At 46.7% G+C, this 15681-nt stretch overlaps 1 protein-coding gene across 2 annotated transcripts in view; it reads left to right on the top strand.

Annotated features, from left to right (window-relative positions):
- TNK2 (tyrosine kinase non receptor 2) overlaps positions 1-15681 on the top strand; it is a 137867-nt gene that overhangs the window by 18434 nt on the left and 103752 nt on the right. Inside the window, exon 2 of one of the 2 annotated variants that reach the window (XM_061637589.1) lies at positions 622-876. In XM_061637589.1, the coding sequence (XP_061493573.1) occupies positions 850-876 (27 nt within the window). In that variant the 5' untranslated portion in view covers positions 622-849. Of the gene's footprint in view, positions 1-621; positions 877-6495; positions 6568-15681 lie in introns of those variants that run through there. The other variant, XM_061637590.1, reaches the window with a different exon arrangement.

Raw genomic sequence — 15681 nt, 5'->3', positions numbered from 1 at the left:
ATAGTGGAGGAGATATCCTTGGGCTCTGCTTGTGGGCTTCACAGATGAGGCATCTGGCTGGCCACTGTGAGAACATGATGCCACGGGCCTGATCCAGCAGCCAGGCTCTTAGGTTCTTACCTGCCAGCTGTGTGTAACGTACTTGGACAGATACAAGGGAAAGAAAAATGTTGTTCTCTTTTTTTGCTTTTTGGTAAGCTGGTGGGAGGATGTTGGCTTTTGGAGATATGTCTCTCCATTGTATTTGGAGTTTGTGGAGGGGGGTAGTAGCCTTGTCTTGCTGCCACCACAGCCCCTTTCACGCAGCTGCAACTTCTTGTTCCAGAAAAAGGACAAGAAAAAAATGTGTCATCCAGGATGGATGTTAGTGTTCTATGTTAGTGGCAATCGCTTTGCAAAATCCTGTCTATGGGGGCGCAAAGACGAGTATTTTAGAAGAAATTTGCACCAAAATGCTGATGAATTTTCATGAGGACTTGAAAAAAATCCACAGGAAAATGTGGAATTTAAGACTGGAAAGATAAGAAATTGACAGATTCACCCATCTCTAACCCTTACACAAAAATAAATTGGCAGGTTTTGCCACCAGCCCTGATGCCTGCCTTCTCCATCCTCTTGCAGGTCCAGCATGACTCACCTTCATGGACAACGCTGTGACAACGCAGCCCTTTGTGCTCTTGGTATCCTCCAGACCATAATAGCCTGAAGCATCTGGGGGCTTAAATGGGTTCTCAGTGATCTCCTGTTACAGGGCAAGCCTCCCTGGAGGGGAAAATCTCATAAGGGAAGGCATAGGATCAAAGGACCGGCCTCCCCAAGAGAAAGTCAACACTGGGATCAGAAGCGGAGATGATGACCCCAATAACACATCCTCAGGTGGGTAAACACGGAGTGTTGGGCGTTCATGTTGTGGCAGGCAGCTGTCTGGCATCCGGATCCTGTGCATATTTACTCAGAGGTAAGCCCAACTGAGTTTCATGGGTCTCTAAGTAGCTATGCATAGGTGTGTTAACTTAGGGCTGTCTGTCCTGATCAAGCTTTCCGTGATGTACAATAAAAATTGGTAGTATAAAAAAAGTTGTAACACGTTTACAGTGAAAAATCTTCTTCAGGGACTCACACATTTAAACAGGGGGGGTGTCAATGCTCATAGGTGTTGCTCACAGCCTTTCACAAGACCTTAGTGCTTTAAAGATGCTGTTAAGTCTGAGTCTAGAAGGCAATGGCACTTTTTCAAGTTACTGATTTTTGCTTTTAGATTCTCTTGCTCGTTTGTCTCATAGATTTGAAGTGAGATTTGAAGCTTGGGCTTCTGGATTGTAGCTCCGTCTCTTAGGAACATAGGAACAATGGCCTTGTACGGAGTCAGGCCATTGGTCCATCAGGCTTAGTACTGTCTACACTGGGTGGCAGCAGCTCTGCAGGGTTTCAGACAGGGGATTCTTCTAGCCCTAACTGGAGATGCTGGTGGGGATTGACCCTGGGCTGCGACCTTCCGCATGCAAAGCAGACACTGTCTACCAGTGAGCTGCCGACCTTCTTACTGGGCGAGCCTGAGTATGTGTTACTGAGAATCCTGGCCCATTGCAGGAATTGCTCCCTAGTAAGTGGGCTTTGTGTTGCACCTTCAGCCACTCCCCCTGCCAGAGCTTGGAAAAGTTACTTTTTTGAACTACAACTCCCATCAGCCCCAGCCAGCATAGCCACTGGATTGGGCTGATGGGCATTGTAGTTCAAAAAAAGTAACTTTTCCAAGCTCTGCCCCCTGCACCAGCTCTCCTGCCTGGTATCAATGCTCCATTTCCCCACACACACACATCACCTCAACAGCTGTGAAAAGATGCTCTTAAGTAGGAGGCTTGGAATGGGACCCACACAGGAGCCCCAGGAGACTCAGCAGCAAGGAGGAGGAGAGGGCAGTCTCAGGAGAGAGGAGCCGGTGGCCTGTCATGCTGTCCGATAGGGGAAGTCCATCGCTCAGTAGCAGAGTATCTGCTTTGCATGCAGGAGGTTCCGGGTTTGAGCCCCAGCACTTCCAGGTAGGGCTAGGAGAGATGCCGATCTGAAACCTTGGAGAGCTGCTGCCAGTCAGTGTTGACAATACTAGGATAGATGGACCCACTGGTTAGGCCTCATCTTGAGTACTACATCCAGTTCTGGTCTCTGCACTTCAAGAAGGATGCAGACAAAGTGGAACAGGTTCAGAGGAGGGCAACAAGGATGATCAGGGGACTGGAAACAAAGCCCTATGAGGAGAGACTGAAAGAGCTGGGCATGTTTAGCCTGGAGAAGAGAAGACTGAGGGGAGATATGACAGCACTCTTCAAGTACATGAAAGGTTGTCACTTAGAGGAGGGACGGATCTCTTCTCGATCGTCCCAAAGTGCAGGACACGGAATAATGGGCTAAAGTTGCAGGAAGCCAGATTTTGACTGGACATCAGGAAAAACTTCCTAACTGTTAGAGCCATACGACAATGAAACCAATTACCTAGAGAGGTAGTGGGCTCTCCGACTCTGGAGGCATTCAAGAGGCAGCTGGACAGCCATCTGTCAGGAATGCTTTGATTTGGATTCCTGCCTTGAGCAGGGGGTTGGACTGGATGGCCTTATAGGCCCCTTCCAACTCTACTATTCTATCATTCTATGATTCTGTGACCCATGGCCTGATTCAATATAAGGCAGCTTTCTGTGTTCCTATAGAGAGAGAGATGAATGTTGCTTGCTGGTGAAGGAAGCAAAGTCAGAAGAGGTGGAAGAGAGGGAGGATGAGCTGCAATTAAAGGGGTCCTGTTTTTCTCCTCCTTGGGTATCTTCTTCATGTCCTGGGTAGGTGTGATGCAGCCCAGCTTGTGAGCAGGGAGGTGGAGAATTGTGTGTGTGTGGGAGGTCCTGCACACTTGGTGCTCACTCCAAATTGCCACGAGAGGGCATTACGAGAACACACTTGTGGTCACAGGTGGTGGTGAACTCTTTATTTTCATATTACATAAGGCTTGGTATTTATGCAGTGCTTTAGTGTGTTCAGGCACCCTGGCAACAGCCCTGTAAGGGAGCACACCCACAAAAAGTGGTATATAAGCGCTAGACGTTATGACGTGAGACTTGATGCTTGCCCCAAAAAAGAAAGTGATTTTGGGGTACCGACGGATTTGACAGATGATTGGACCTGACACCAACTGCGAAGCCATCTCTCTTCTCCGGCTGCACAATAGAAAAGAGTACTGAGCTAGGGGATACTGGGGGCTGAATAGCAGTTTGGTCCAGTGGCTGCATTGGAAGCTCCACGTGTCACATGGAACCCCCAGTCCCTTCCATGCAAGCGTCTCTTTCTGTTTTTGAGGCTGGCTGCCCTGGACAGGCGCCAGCTCCAGCAACCTGGTCCAGACCTCCTCTGCATGTTCAGTGTTGCATAGCGCACCCATTTCTTGCGATAACTTGAGACCAAGCCATGCACAAGGCTAAGCGAGATATCTCTCTCTCTCTCTCTCTCTCCCTCCCTACCTACCTACCTACCTACCTACCAAAAGGGAGACAATAGACAAGAAGTCAGAAGAAGGCTAGGACTGGGGAGGGCAGCTATGAGAGAACTAGAAAAGGTCCTCAAATGCAATGATGTATCACTAAACACTAAAGTCAGGATCATTCAGACCATGGTATTCCCGATCTCTATGTATGGCTGTGAAAGTTGGACAGTGAAAAAGGCGGATAAGAGAAAAATCAACTCATTTGAAATGTGGTGCTGGAGGAGAGCTTTGCACATACCATGGATTGCGAAAAAGAGAAATAATTGGGTGTTAGAACAAATTAAACTGGAACTATCACTAGAAGCTAAAATGATGAAACTGAGGTTATCATACTTTGGACACATCATGAGAAGACCTGATTCACTAGAAAAGACAATAATGCTGGGGAAACCAGAAGGGAGTAGAAAAAGAGGAAGGCCAAACAAGAGATGGATTGATTCCATAAAGGAAGCCACAGACCTGAACTTACAAGATCTGAACAGGGTGGTTCACGACAGATGCTGTTGGAGGTCACTGATTTATAGGATCGCCATAAGTTGTAATCAATATATATCAGTGGTGACCAGTGGCTCCATGACAGTGGGGCAGTGGAATCTGCTCTGGGTTTTAATCCAAACTTTTTAAAGAACTGTCCAGGGTGCTAAAAGACCATCAGCATGATAGGAGTGGAAATGCAACAGCACTGGGAGGGCCACTGGTTCCCCTTCTCTCTCAGTAGTTAGTAATGTGGGTTTTCTGGACATTTTTGCATTGGAAAATTTTCTGAGGAAACATCCTTGTGCAAATTAAGTTTCCTGATGCCCTGGAGAGTGACCTAATTAACATCTAATTAGTAAATGAGGTTAAATGCTTTGAAACTGCCAAGCTTGCATAATAATTTGTTTGCACTTAGCATCCATTCATTTTAACTAACAAACTTGCGAAATGGAATATTTTCCAAAATAAAAGTACTGGAAAAATTTTCTGCCCCTTTTCACCGCTGGCAGAAACTCACCAAGCTTTTCATCTGTGCTTGCTGGGAGCTTTTTAACTTGAGATGCTGAAGACTGAACCTGGGATCTTCTGACTGGATGCAGTCACTCTGAGGTCCTCCAGACAACCGGTTTATTCAGCATTCATCCTGATTTGCTTGCACAAAGCTTACATGGAGGTTAAATAAACTTGTTCAGTTTTTTTTTTTTTTAGCATTTGTTCTGATTTCTGTAAGGGGTGGTCAGATGGCAATGAGCATTCATCCTGATTTGCTTGTGCTGTGTTTATGTTTTCCTGTTAAGCATTCATTGATTCCACACTTTTCAATGCATTCCCCTATCACTTGTTAAAAAAGCAAAAAGTCTGATTTTTTTTAAAGTGGATTTGTTGCACTAGGACAACAGAGTGCTTTAATCTACGTTTATTACACAAACCTAAATTCCCAATATATATGGTTTGAATCCCTTCTGCAAAGTACAGTTTGGAGTGCACTCTCTGTCTGTCTGTCTCTGTCTCCGTCTGTCTGTCTGTCTCTCTCACACACACGCACGCACATGCTGCACGCACACACACACACACACATACACACACACACACACACCAGTGGCTCAAACGGTGGTCCGTGAGCCACCAGTGGACCCAGCAGTGGTGAAGGAAGTGCAGGTTTATTCCCAGTGACTTCACTTGTGGGATGTGGATCATGGGTTCTCCAGGAGTGTTTGACCAGATCACATTCTCCCCTCTGAGCTGGGGGTAGAAGTGTCCCTTTTATTCATAGAATCATAGAATAGTGGAGTTGGAAGGGGCCTATAAGGCCATCCAGTCCAACCCCCTGCTCAATGCAGGAATCCAAATCAAAGCATTCCCGACAGATGGCTGTCCAGCTGCCTCTTGAATGCTTCCAGTGTTGGAGAGCCCACTACCTCTCTAGGTAATTGGTTCCATTGTCGTGTATCACTCTGTATTCCTGACAGAGCAGTGTGATGGGTAGAAATTCAGCAGGTGCACTGCTTCTCAAGCATGGAGATGTGGTGGTGGGGAGAAGCTATCTCTGTTGGATGTCTAAGAATGTAAGAAGAGCCCTGTAGCTGGTTCAGGCCAGTGGCCCATTTAGTCCAGCATCCTGTTCTCACAGTGGCCCACCAGATGCCCCTATGGGAAGCACACAGGCAGGACCCAGGTGCAACAGCACTCTCCCCACTAGTGATTCCCAGTAAACTAGTCCGTCGTGCAGCCATTAATGCCACAAAAACCTTATTTTGTGTGTGTGTGTGGGGAGGTGGCAGCCTTCCCTAGGGAGATTCTCCTGTCCTTCAGACTCTGCCTTGGTTTAGTAAGACTCCTTTCCCACCGCTAAGATCTGGCAATGGTTTATCCGTCATCATTGGGATGTGTTTTAAATTTGTATATTTGTTTTTAATGTTTTTAGTTACTGTAAACCACCCAGAGAGCTTCGGCTATGGGGTGGTATATAAATACAATAAATAAATAAATAAATTTTGGGACCACGTGGAGTTCAAGTCCTGGTGCAGGATGGGTGTTCGGTGCCTGCAACTGGCAGTCCTGATTGGAGGATCTTTCTGATGATGCTGGGTGATAAAGGGAAGATTGCCCTGCTGGATTGACGTGGGAGCACATGCCAGGCTCTCTGAGGGCTCTCCAGGATTTACGAGTGCCTCAGAGCTATGACTGCGTTGTGGTGTGTTTGCCTTTTGAAGAAAAAAAAATCTGAGACTCAGAGCATACCTTTCCAGGGAAACCAACCCAACCGGCGGCGTAGCTGCCTGGTGAGCCAGAGCATGTCTCTGAAACTCTGCCGCCACCCACTTGCCTGCCTGCCCTCCTTGCCGTTGCTAATGAGTGAATGGTCACCTTCCTCCTCGCATGCCAGGATGGGTGAAGTCATTGTCACGTGACTGACTGGCCAATTGGGAGAGAGGCAGCCTAGCTGGGAGAGGGAGGGAGGGAGGGAGAGGGGAGAGAGGGAGAGCAAAACTCCTGGCCAGATGTGTGGGACGGGCAATCTGCCACCTGAGCCATAAGACATCCCTCCGGAAGAGATGCAGGAGGTGAGTGCCGACTCGGAAGCTGCTGCTGTTCCATCCCTGACAGTGCCTAGCCTTGTTTCGACTGGGATGCCAAAGCAGTCTCGTTGGCTGAGACAGGAAATGTTTGTTTTTCAAACCCTCTGGTGGGCCCCAGGCTGTTTTTGCGCTTCCTACGAGGCCGAAACTGGCTAAATACAGCCCCTGAAACTAGCTACCAAAGGGCACAGAGACTCTAAAGCAGGGGTTTCCAAACGTCTCCCTCCCCCAGACCACTTGACAATTGTTGAGGGCCTTTGCAGACCACTTAATCATTTTTCTGCCCATTGTGACAATTACAATGCGCCGGGCTAAATGCTGTATGGTTTTTAATGTTATTTTTATTGCGCCTTTTATTTCCTATATATTATTGTATTGTGAACCATCGAATTCAGATTATAATACGATATAAGAAATAAAAGAAGGATTAAGAATGTTATAAATCAATATGAACTTTTAATGTGTTGCGGACATATCGTGGACCAGCTGAATGTTGCTCGTATTCCTCTGGTGGTCTACAGACCACAGTTTGGAAACCCTTGCTCTAAAGCACAGCACTCAGGGCCATGTGTGTGTTTCTGAGAACAGGCTACTGAAGTTTCAGAGCAGCATCTTTTGGGAGTTGGGTTGTTTTCTGGTTCTCTCTTTTATTTTTATTGATTATATCTTGATATAATCAATATTGTATTTCAATATATTTGTGTATTAATTAATTAAAGCGAGTAGCGAAACAGAGATATTATAGCACAGTGTTTCTTTTGAGATCTCTACTTTGTTACTCACTGTAATCAATATATGGTTGTAGTGATTAGCTTCATGCTTCCAGGATCCAGAGCAAACTTGTCTGAAGTGTTATTTCATGCTTTACAAATCGCGCTTGCATGCACGTGTGAAACAAGAAACATTTGTTTTCGGTTTGAACGACAATTCTTTAGAAATGTGATTTCTAATTTATTTGAACTGTTTGCGTTTTCTCTGATTCTGTGGAAATTGGATGAATGTGGTTGCTTTGTGTACAATGAATTTCCTATACTTCCATCTAGGAAATTGCATGCATGCCATGTTCCCTGTTGCCAAATGTGTTGCCAAATGTGATGGACATATATTTGTATTGAGAGGTGACAGGGATCAGCAGTTACAAGCGTAACCTGGGAAGCTGCTGTTTCAAACATTTCTTCCCCCATAAATTCACTGTGCATCCTTTCTTAGGAGCTTTCTCTCAGCCTTTTCTCTCTTCTCACTGCCCTCCCCATCTGCCATCTGTGATACGGGAAAAATGAAACTGGCTTACCTTACTGGACTGATGTAAAAATTAATGAATTTTTGTCCAAATGAACTTACTTATTTATTATCAGTTTTATTACTGGATTAACAAGACCACCAATCCACACATATTCCCTGGAGTGCTTTCAAAATGAGAAGTGACATATAATAAATATGCAAGAGAAAAATTGTTTTAAAAAAATCTTCAAATGCAGAACTTTGAGCAGTTGAAGTGTCCTTTATAAATGCTAAGCATGATTTATTATCACATTCCTAGATCAATTTGATAATGGGAAACTGGGGAAGGGCTTTAGCTGAATGGTAGAGTGGCAGAGCACGTGGTTTGCATTCAGAAGGTCCCAGGTTCAATCCCTGCCTGAAACCCTGTCAGTCACTGTAGAGACAATAGTGATGGACTAGTGGCCTAACTCCAAATAAGGCATCTTCCTAGATTGCATAGTCCTACTCAGCTGTTGCTTCAATGCAAGAAACCACATGCATTATCACATGTGTGATGATGGCATAGAATATTACAACCTGTTTTGCAATAGGTATGAACAGCTATGCCTTGTGTGTGTATTTGCATGTGACAGATGCATACGTATGGCCATGTAAAAACTCTGACATTAAATTAAACTTCAGATAGGAAAGTATTACCTCTGAAGCAAACATTTTGATTATTATTTACAATTTCATATTTACATGTTTGTTTGTTTAATAAATTTATATGCCACTTCATGTTTCAACAGAAATCTCTTAAGTGGTTTACATATCCCAGCAAAAAGGAAATACAATATAAATTCCACGTTCAAAACCAAACAATACTAATACCAATAATTCCATGTGTGAAGTAACATAATTAAACAACAATAGTTACCTCTAAACAATGACAACTAAGAACCACAAAAGCAAGTAATTTACAAAAACATCAAGATACAATATCAAAACACAATACCATTACAGTGTATATATCATCATGAAAATCTCATAGGGTGGTAATTCTGCTAACATGTCCTGTCAACACAAGGATTTCTGTTTGCACACCAGAACTTTCTCCCCCCACACCCTCCCCAAATCTGCTCCGGAGGGTTGGGGGAACCCTTAGAACAGATTTAGGGAGTGCATGGGGGAAATGGGGGGAAGGTTCTGTTGCGCAAGCGTAAATCCTTGAGCTGACAAGACCGTGACACTGCTGAGTTGGATACCACCCATAAATATTCCAAAAAGAACTGCATATAATAGTTGTTGTTGTTATGTGCCTTCAAGTTGATTTCGACTTATGACGACCCTATGAATCGGTGACTTCCAATAGCATCTGTCGTGAACCACCCGGTTCAGATCTTGTAAGTTCAATCTGTGGCTTCCTTTATGGAATCAATCCATCTCTTGTTTGGCCTTCCTCTTTTTCTACTCCCTTCTGTTTTCCCCAGCATTATTGTCTTTTCTACTGAATCATGTCTTCTCATGATGTGTCCAAATAGTATATAATAAATAGCATATAATAGTACAGTCACCAAAATCATCCATACACATTCCCACTACACGAAATGAATCTGACCACATAACCCCCATATGCACAACCACTCAACAGTCATACCCTCCTGGCCCCCACCACATCACTCCATCTATTTAGTTCTTAGTAAAACACTCAGACGTGATCATTCGAGTAATCACATATCGAAAAACAGTTCCACTGAATAAAAGCAATCCAATAGCAGCAGAAACATCAACATCCACCACCACCCCGCTCATTTCCATCTTATCGCTCACCTCTCTTTAGCCTTATTTCTGTCCTATATCTCATGTTTAAAATGTTGGGCACGGGTGGGACACTCTTCCACTCCCTGGGGGCCATTTTGGCAGGTGGGCAGTAGCTCCCCATCTATGGACTACTCTCCCCAGGGAGGCCTGCTTGGTGCCAATCTTACAATTGTTTTGGCGCCAGGCAATATATATGTGTCCGGGCATTTGGGCAGTACCATTGATTTGATGTTTTCATTTTGACTGTGTTTTTAATATGTTTATGTGTTTTTATAACTGCATTTTATTTTTTGTTGACAATCACTTCGGAACTTTTCTGTTGTGGGACACAATTCATAAATTCTGTAAACCTAACCCAACCAAATGCCCCTTTTGCTATGGCAAAGTGTTCAGGTTCTCATTATAGGGCACGGCCTCTCCCACACATTTGGATGCATATGTGGTGCAAGTCAGTGTTGACAGTGTGCCGAGTCATGTGAACATTTAAAGTCTTTCTTTAATGTTTCGTGTGACAGTAACCATGACATATTCATTGTATGGTGTTAATGGATGTACAAATTGTTAAAATAAGTAACATTCCTACATGATATTCTGTGTAGGAAATTTCATATGTATGGAAATGGACTGCCTTCAAGTCGATTCCGACTTATGGCGACCCTATGAAGAGGGTTGTCATGGTAAACGGTATTCAGAGGGGGTTTACCATTGCCTTCCTCTGAGGCTGAGAGGCAGTGACTGGCCCAAGGTCACCCAGTGAGCTTCATGGCTGTGTGGGGATTCGAACCCTGGTCTCCCAGATCGCAATCCAACACCTTAACCACTACACCACACTGGGTCCCTACATATAATAATAATACCAATAACAACAGATTGTTGGTGATTTCATATGCCTGTATTTCAGCATGGTGTGTGCTGAAAAGATAAAATCATCATATACGACAGTCGACATGTCAGCTTCATGTAATTTCCTATATGGAAGAGCCTTCTGTGTAGGGTTTTTTGGTATGTCTGCAGCTGCCTGTAGATACCTTTCTCCTGGATTCACATTTCTTTGCTTGCTTCCAGGGGCAGCCGGTCATATGGGGTACAGGCTGGGGAAAAGCTCGGCCCGGTGACATCAGGATGTGGGTTGTGTTGTATTAAATGACATGTTACGGAATAGGACGGGGCGGGCAGGGAAATCAACCCAGGACCTCTTTCCTGTGGCAGCTGCATTTGGCTTATAAGGTGTACCTCCGGATGGGTTGCTGGGATGGAATTCTCCACCTGACACTGGATGGCAACACAGAGTCAAGTCTGAAGGCATGAGTTCTTCACTCCGGTTTGAGGAGAAGCTAAACTGGGAAGCATCTGTGTAGATTGTCTGGAAAGGAGGCATTGCTAATCAGAGATGGAGCATTTGTTGTGGTTTGATCAGTCTCCTAAGGATGTGCCTTTCGGCAGGATGAGGAGGTGAATCACTCCCATACAGAGAGAAAAATGCCAGACGTGAGGACATGAAGGAGGAGATCACAAGACCGCAGAGCAGGGGTGGGAAATGTGTGGCCTGCAGCTGTCGCTGGACCACAGCACCCATCATCTCTGACCGTCGGCCGTGCCGGCTAGGGCTGGAGTCCGACAACATCTGGAGGGCCAAAAGGTTCCCTGTCCTAACTGTAGACAAAACAGCATCTCCTCCTCCTCTTTCCATGCCTCACATTTTGGCATTTTGCTGCCAAGTCATAACTAAGTGATGTTGAGAAAATAACTTGAATTGCGGACTGATGATTTCCAGTTTTGTGTACGTGCGTGGTGTATATTCCACAGGTAAGAAATCTCAGATAAAATAAGAGTGATTCTGTGAGTGCTTTGCCTCCCACACAAATACGCAGCAGAACGTTCTGAGGAATGAAGCGCCCTCCTCAACTCCCCCAGAGCAGGCTTTTCTCATTTATTTATTTGCACGCTTGTCTGTTCCTTGTTCCTCTGGGGCTTGTGAGACTGAATCTGGCAGCTTGCCTGGCCCTCCATCACTTCCGCCTGCCACAGTTTGGCATGCTTCCTGCATTCCTGTTACGCTGGTGCAATAGCAGGCATGCGTGGGCAAGGCTCCTTTTTTCACGTGTCTGGTGCTGCAGGGCTTTTCCTGCCTCCGTTAATGAGCTGTGCTCTCTGGTATGACAGAGAGGTGGAAGAGGATGCCTGTGAGCTGGGAGCTTTGAGGAGGGGGGCTTCATGGGATGGATGGATGTGCATATGTCCCTTGTGCATGCTCTCACCTAAAGTAAGTGATGTTTTACTGGCATAACCAGATAACACCACAATCATCTAAGAAGGACAAATCTCTCGTTATTCTTCTAAACTGAGAAGGAGAAAGGTAGGAATCGCTCCACTGTGGAATTGCCTAGATTAGGGATGGCACACTTGTGGCCCTCCAGATATTGTTGGATGATACTCCCATTGTCCCTGATTAGTGGCCATGCTGACCAGGGCTGATGGGAGTTGGGAGTCCATCAACATCTAGAGGTTCCTGTGCTTGGGCCCTGGTGTTCATTAGGGCCTCATTCCTGCTTTTCGGGCAGGTGTCCAGAGTGTGCAGTGTCAGCCTCTTTGATCATAAGGACATTTCTCCTGGTTCAAGTCAGTGGTCCATCTAGTCCAGCATGCTGTTCTCACAGTGGCCAACTAGGTCCCTGTGGGAAGCCCTCAAGCAAGACCTGAGTGTACAAGACTATGCATGGTCTGGAGAAAGTGGTCAGAGAGAAAATGTTCTCCCTCCCTCATAATACTAGAGCCCAGTGGGGTCATCCAATGAAGCTGAATGTGTTATGTAAATTTGTATAAATGAGCAGAGATCGTCAACGGTCTGAGATGCATGGGTGACAGCGTGTGCATATACCTAAGTGGCAGGCTTTTACTCTGCATTAGGATCACTGAGACTTAAGACTTAGTAAAATAAGAAAAGCTACTTTATTTACAGAAATGCATAGTAGCTAGGAAAGGCATACCTAGTTCTAACTAACTGAATAAGTTGGAGGCGCAACACCCAGGCTTGGGAGTTGCCCTCATGGCTCAGGAGAGAGAGCAGAGACAAAGGTGTCGCCTCTCTCTTGGACAGTGGAAGAAGAGAAGGAGGGAAAGGGGGGAAGGAGGAGAGGCAGATAAGCTTCCCTTAAGACATATCAGTCTAACAACGGAAGGAAGTCAGAGCATCACAGGTAAAGGTAATCAAGCCTATCCATCTGGAGGACCCGAACTCTACCTCCCTTCTGGAACATCAACAAAAGAACAAACAGGAGTTGCTCTTGCCCCACTTCCAACAGAATGGTGGGAGATTCAAGACAGAGAGACGGAGGCACTTCCTCACGCAGCATACTCTGCGATTTGCTCCCACAAGCTGTAGTGATGGCCACCAGCTTTAACAAAGGATTAGACACATTCATGGAGGATAAAGCTATCCATGGCTACCAGCCAAGACAGCTGTGTTCTGCCTCCACTGTCAGAAGCAGGATGCCCCTTAATGCCAGGTCCTAGGAATCACAGGTGGGGAGAGGTCCTGCTTGTGGGTTTCCCATAATGGTCATCTGGTTGGTTACTGTGAGAAAAGGATGCCTAGCTAGATGGGGCTTTGGTTGACCTAGGAAGGCTCTCCTTATCTTCTTGCTTAAGAGGATAAGCACTCAAATGGACGAGAGCAAAGGTCCATCTCTTCTGCCACCCATCTTCATGCTGTGGCTCACTAGCTGCTTTTGGAGAGTCCACAAGCAGGACTCAAAGGCAGTAGCCTTTTCCCACTGTTGCTTGCCTCCAGCCGGTATTCAGTGGCATACTGATTCCTGTCTTTAAATAGTTAAGGAAAGGCTACTGGAGAGGCTCAGGGTGCAGCCGTATCTCCGTGGCTCCCACAGCCCTGTGTGGCAGGAATCTGCCCACAGTTTTCCTGCATCATTCTTACCCCCTTTACACTTTGACAAGATGAGAGGTGCCTGTCTTGTTGCAGGCATTTGTGACAGTGATAAGCGGTTGACCGCGGAATGCAGCGTCGGCACACATAGTGAAATGGGCAGTGTGTGGTTTGGCCACGTCAGGTGGTGCGCTTGGTGGACATGCAGGTTTCACCACAGGCTTTTTCCTGCTTTTTCTGAGAACGATGGTGCCCTTCACCCTGTTCTTGAAATATTGTACAGGCAGGTTACGATGATAAGATCTGTGTTTCTGGATCAGACCAAAGGTCCATCTTGCCCACCCCATCTCCAACAGTAGCCAGTCATTTCCACCCAGCATCTGTTAATGGGCAATTGACAGCAATTACTTTTCATCTCTGTTAATCGTCATTAGCCTATTTTGTTTGAAAATGAAGTGGATTGCCTTCAAGTTGACCCCAACTTATGGCAACCCTATGAATAGGGTTTTCGTGGTAAGTGGTATTCAGAGGGGGTTTACCATTGCCTCCCTCTGAGGCCGAGGCAGTGACGGGCCCAGGGTCACCCACTGAGCTTCATGGCTGTGTGGGGATTCAAACCCAGGTCTCCCAGGTCGTAGTCCAACGCTATATTGTTTATTTATTTATTTGTTGCATTTATATTCCACCTTTCCTTCAAGGAGCTCAAGGTGACATACATGGTTTTCCTCATCGCCACTTTATCCTCATGGTAACCCTGTGAGGGTAGGTTAGGCTGAGAGACAATGAGTGATGCAAGCTTCATTGCTAAGCAAGGATTTGAACCCAGGCCCTCACCCAGCACCCTGCTGAATCATACTATTCCTCTGTACTCTGTGTAAGCTTTTCATTTCTCACTTCTGCTCAAAAAAGTTTAGTCATTTAATAAGAAGCACTGATGCGCTTCAGATATTAGACTGACCTCTCACATCCAGAGCTCGGCTCTTGGGGAGGGGAGGGGAAGTGAAGTGCCCATTGTTAAGTGACTGAGGTGTGTGTTGTTACAGATCAGGCATGGGATATCTTTGGCCCTCCAGATGTTGGTGAACTACAACCCCCATCATCCCTGGCCATTAGCCATGCTTGCTGGGGCTGATGGGAGTTGTCGTAGCTTGGCAACATCTGGAGGGTCAAAGGTTCCCCACATCTTGGCTGTTTCTGTCCAGGTCTCTAAAAGGGGGGGGGGATTCAAGAGATACCGGGTATCAATTGGGCACTGATCAGGGCAGCTGTCGCTAACCTGGTGTCTTCCAGATGTTTTGGACGATGACTCCGATCAGCCCCAGCCAGCCCGCCCATCCGTGATGGGAGTTGTAGTCAAAAACATCTGCGGCCACCAGGTTGGCTAAGGCTAGATGGGAGGGAACAAATCCCTCTTTCCTAACCAGGTTCCTCTAGGGAGCCCTGTGTGGGCCCCACCCTCTGCTGATGTGGGTTAAGACAGAGTGTAGCCCTTGAACCCCCTCCCCCCTGATTGGATCGTGGGGGGGAGAGGGGGAGATGGATACAGAGAAAGGAAAAGGAAGGCAAAGAAGGACACAGCTGTGGGCAAAGGGTGAGTGAGGGCAGGGCTGCCCTACTGGCTCCTGTTCTGAGCCTCGCAGCCCATCCTTTCACCTTGGTGAAAACAGCCGTTGCCTGGACCCCTTTCCGCCAGCCCGTTCCCCCTCCCTCTTGCTCGGCCCCCTGGAAAAAGGAAGGTTTCCAGTTGCCCATCCCCATTGCAGCTCCCCTCCCCTCCCTGCTGCCTCCCTCTTTCCTGGGAGTTCCCCTCCACGAAACTCCCTCCCACCCATTCTCTCAGTCACACAGAACTAAGCTGGGTTACGAGCATCACAGCATCCTCTGCAAGGAGGCCTCTCCCCCTGTCACCATGGTGACGGGATGCAGAAAGGAGGGGGCTGCCTTGCAGGATGCCTGACAGCAGCAGCCAAGAGGATCAGCCTGTCAGTTACCCCCCTCCCCCCGCTGAATTCCGAGGGCCCAGAGAGGGCTGACTCGCTCCTGGCCAGTGGCGGGGCAAAGATGGCCCCCGACACCTCCGCCAGGTGAGCTCCAGTCAGCCAGGCCCCTTGGCAGGGTCCCCTGGGACTGCGGCAGAGCTTGCCTCTTGGAGCCAGGAGCCAGTCTCGGATCTGGAAGCGCCCCTCTCAGCC

Source organism: Rhineura floridana, chromosome 7, assembly GCF_030035675.1.
Source record: "Rhineura floridana isolate rRhiFlo1 chromosome 7, rRhiFlo1.hap2, whole genome shotgun sequence".
Taxonomy (NCBI): domain Eukaryota; kingdom Metazoa; phylum Chordata; class Lepidosauria; order Squamata; family Rhineuridae; genus Rhineura; species Rhineura floridana.
The sequence above is the reverse complement of the archived record's forward strand: the minus strand, read 5'-3'. Positions and strand labels throughout refer to the sequence as shown.